This window comes from Pundamilia nyererei, unplaced genomic scaffold (assembly GCF_000239375.1).
Source record: "Pundamilia nyererei isolate P.nyererei 1_Seehausen unplaced genomic scaffold, PunNye1.0 scaffold00257, whole genome shotgun sequence".
In the NCBI taxonomy this organism is placed as follows: Eukaryota; Metazoa; Chordata; class Actinopteri; order Cichliformes; family Cichlidae; genus Pundamilia; species Pundamilia nyererei.
The window spans coordinates 264272-266898 of NW_005187658.1; the positions used below are offsets into that span (position 1 = coordinate 264272).

The 2627-nt window shown below is 43.4% G+C and overlaps 1 protein-coding gene across 1 annotated transcript in view; it reads right to left on the minus strand.

Moving 5' to 3' along the window:
- The window catches only part of LOC106455938 (neurofascin-like), a 29790-nt gene extending 27415 nt beyond the window's left edge, over nucleotides 1–2375 (minus strand). Inside the window, exons 1-2 of the mRNA XM_013915096.1 lie at nucleotides 2312–2375; nucleotides 1911–1937 (exon numbers count right to left, since the gene is read on the minus strand). Of these exons, the coding sequence (XP_013770550.1) occupies nucleotides 1911–1937; nucleotides 2312–2375 (91 nt within the window). The remainder of the gene's footprint in view (nucleotides 1–1910; nucleotides 1938–2311) is intronic.
- Nucleotides 2376–2627: the final 252 nt, after the last annotated feature.

Sequence of the window (2627 nt, forward strand, 5' to 3'; positions counted from 1 at the left end):
CTTAGGCTGCTGCCCCCGTGACCCGGCCCCGGATAAAGCGGATGAAGATGGAGATGGAGATATTTATTGTATATTTTTTGGTACATTTATAAACTTGAAGGTAATTTTATGTCATTTTGTTTTTAACAGAATGAGGCTCAAATGTAAAACTGTTTTACTGATAACTTCTTACACATAAAGACTGATTCCCAGTCTCTTCCTGACGTGAGGATTACACTTTCATAATCTAACACTGGTATTAGACTGACACGCCGTGGTGGCCGTAACCCACAGACTGGGCACTGACTGGGAAATGGAAAGAGCTCAGTCAGTACAGCGCTAAAATATGTCTGCGTTTTAGTCACTACTAACTCTAAATCTACCCATACATGGTTCATTAGACCTGATCAAAGATACATTTTTCACCCATTTGAGGGAAAGTTGGGAAACAGCTTGGATCGCTTTGGGAAAAACTTTTCTTGCAGACACTACAAAGAGAAACTATCAGCACTGGTGATAGAATTATAACGAGTGGTTTGATTAACTCAAGTATAATTGTTATTTGTTCTGTCATGACATCAGGAAGGCAGTATACGGTTGCACAGTCACTGCATTTACCATCGAACAATAAGGCATGTGTGTGAACTCTCCCCAAGAGGTCCATTGTAGATCACAGAAACATGATTAGACATAATACGTACAAGATGTTTATACTTCTTAAAGTAGGTATTAGCAGAAGGTGTTATAGTGGCTCTGGTATAGAACGTTTTCATATAAGCAGTCCAGCAGTTTCACTGATTTCTTCTTCAGCTTTTGACACTTTGGAGACTCCTTGTGGAGATCACACACACCTCAGGTTAATTTCACTTGAAAGAAATCTACTGTACCTTCAACTTGAGATTGTATCCAGCCAGTGAAGGGCCCCACTACTGATGCTCCTACCCAAGCACCAACCCCCCCCAGCAAGCATGCTTTTATCACCGGGATCAAATCCAGGCATGCCCTCAAACAGCCGTTAGTGCAATATCAGAATGTGCAGGAGAGCTCAGTGAGGTGGGCCGGCTCAGCCAAAAGCTTCTAACAACATTACCTGTGATCTCCTGAACATGCTATTCATCCAGAGAAGAACAGCAATGGATGAAGATGACAGAGCAACATGACTTCTGAGGAATAGTCAAGGCAGCAATGCCAACTGCTGATGGTGTTCGTCTGTCCTGCCCAACACACACCTGTCACACACCTCCATCTTCGGATGCACGTATGTGCATCATCCCTTATTTCCCACACCAAAAACAGCAGTGTCATCATGACACTGTATCCAGTGACAGGGTGTGAGAAGTCATTATCTCCAGCACAAGGTGAACTTGTGTTCCACAGCACACAGAAAAATGCAGCGATGCAGTGATGCAGTGATGCAGTGATGCAGTGAGATTGTATAGTGGAGGCATGCCATCAGGGATTGGATTTAAAGGTCAGCAGATATATACACTGCCCAAAGGAAGACTACAAGAGAGTATGTACTGATCTAGCAGGACATGAGGGAAAAGTCCAGCAGCTGAATGTGTGAATCCCAGACACAATAAGTGGGAAGCGAGCGTATTCAATCCCCGAGAGCAGCTTTACTCTCAGAAAACAATGCTGAGATGCAGGAGAGGCAGGCGAGCAGCACGAACAGCAGTTCAGTCAGGAAATCACTTTGTGACGTCTTAAACCTACGTTTTAGATCATCAAAAAGCTTAGTTTCCAATCGCATCCATTTCTAGGATGATGATTAGTCTAATTTTCATTAACACTGCTTTGCACCTCACCCTGCAGCAGAACTGATTCTTATCAGGCAATGGAGGTGGACTGCACTGCTGTTAGTGTGTGGATGGATAGGCTGGGGTTGGGGAGAAGGTGACAGACATGCTGCACTTCTTGATCCCCTTTACCTAGATCTGTCGTGTCAGTAAAGTTTTCTGCCAATAAAAACAGAGAATGAAAACATGAGAGTTGTAAGACAGACAGACATGGCAGCAAGAAGGTTGCTTCAGAGGTGCACTTCAAAGTGTCCACGGGTTTGTTTCTACATGTGGTTGAGGTAACATGTTGCTCAATTAATATGATCTCACTGCCACTGGATGCAACACACACGTGAGGAGGTGCAGAAGAAGAAATTAGCTAGAAAACATAGAGGACAACAGTGTCTTAACTGTGAGCTGGTCAGTGAGGAATAATACTTATATGATTGTTCCTACAGTCACCTTGAAGCTGTTGACTGAGGGTCAAATTGTTCGTTTCTTACACACAAAGAATGATTCCCAGTCTCCTCCTCCTCCTAATTATTGAGCACTGGTATTGGACTGGTAGTCTGCAGTAGGAGGTACCCAGAAATGGAAAGAGCTCTGCCCATACATCCCTGTTTGAAAGGCAACATCTTCAAGTCTCTGAGCAAGTGGCTAAAATGTAACCATAATAATAATGATCACAGCTCCTTCTCCAGATAACCTCATACTTTACTTTATTAGAGGACTGTGTTTATTTCCTGTCTTTGTTCATCGCACACAAACACACACAGACACGCACACACAGACACAGACACACACCATTACTGCCAGTGTCAGCCCTCAGCCTTCTACTAGATGACTTTATGGTGTAAATTTGAAAAT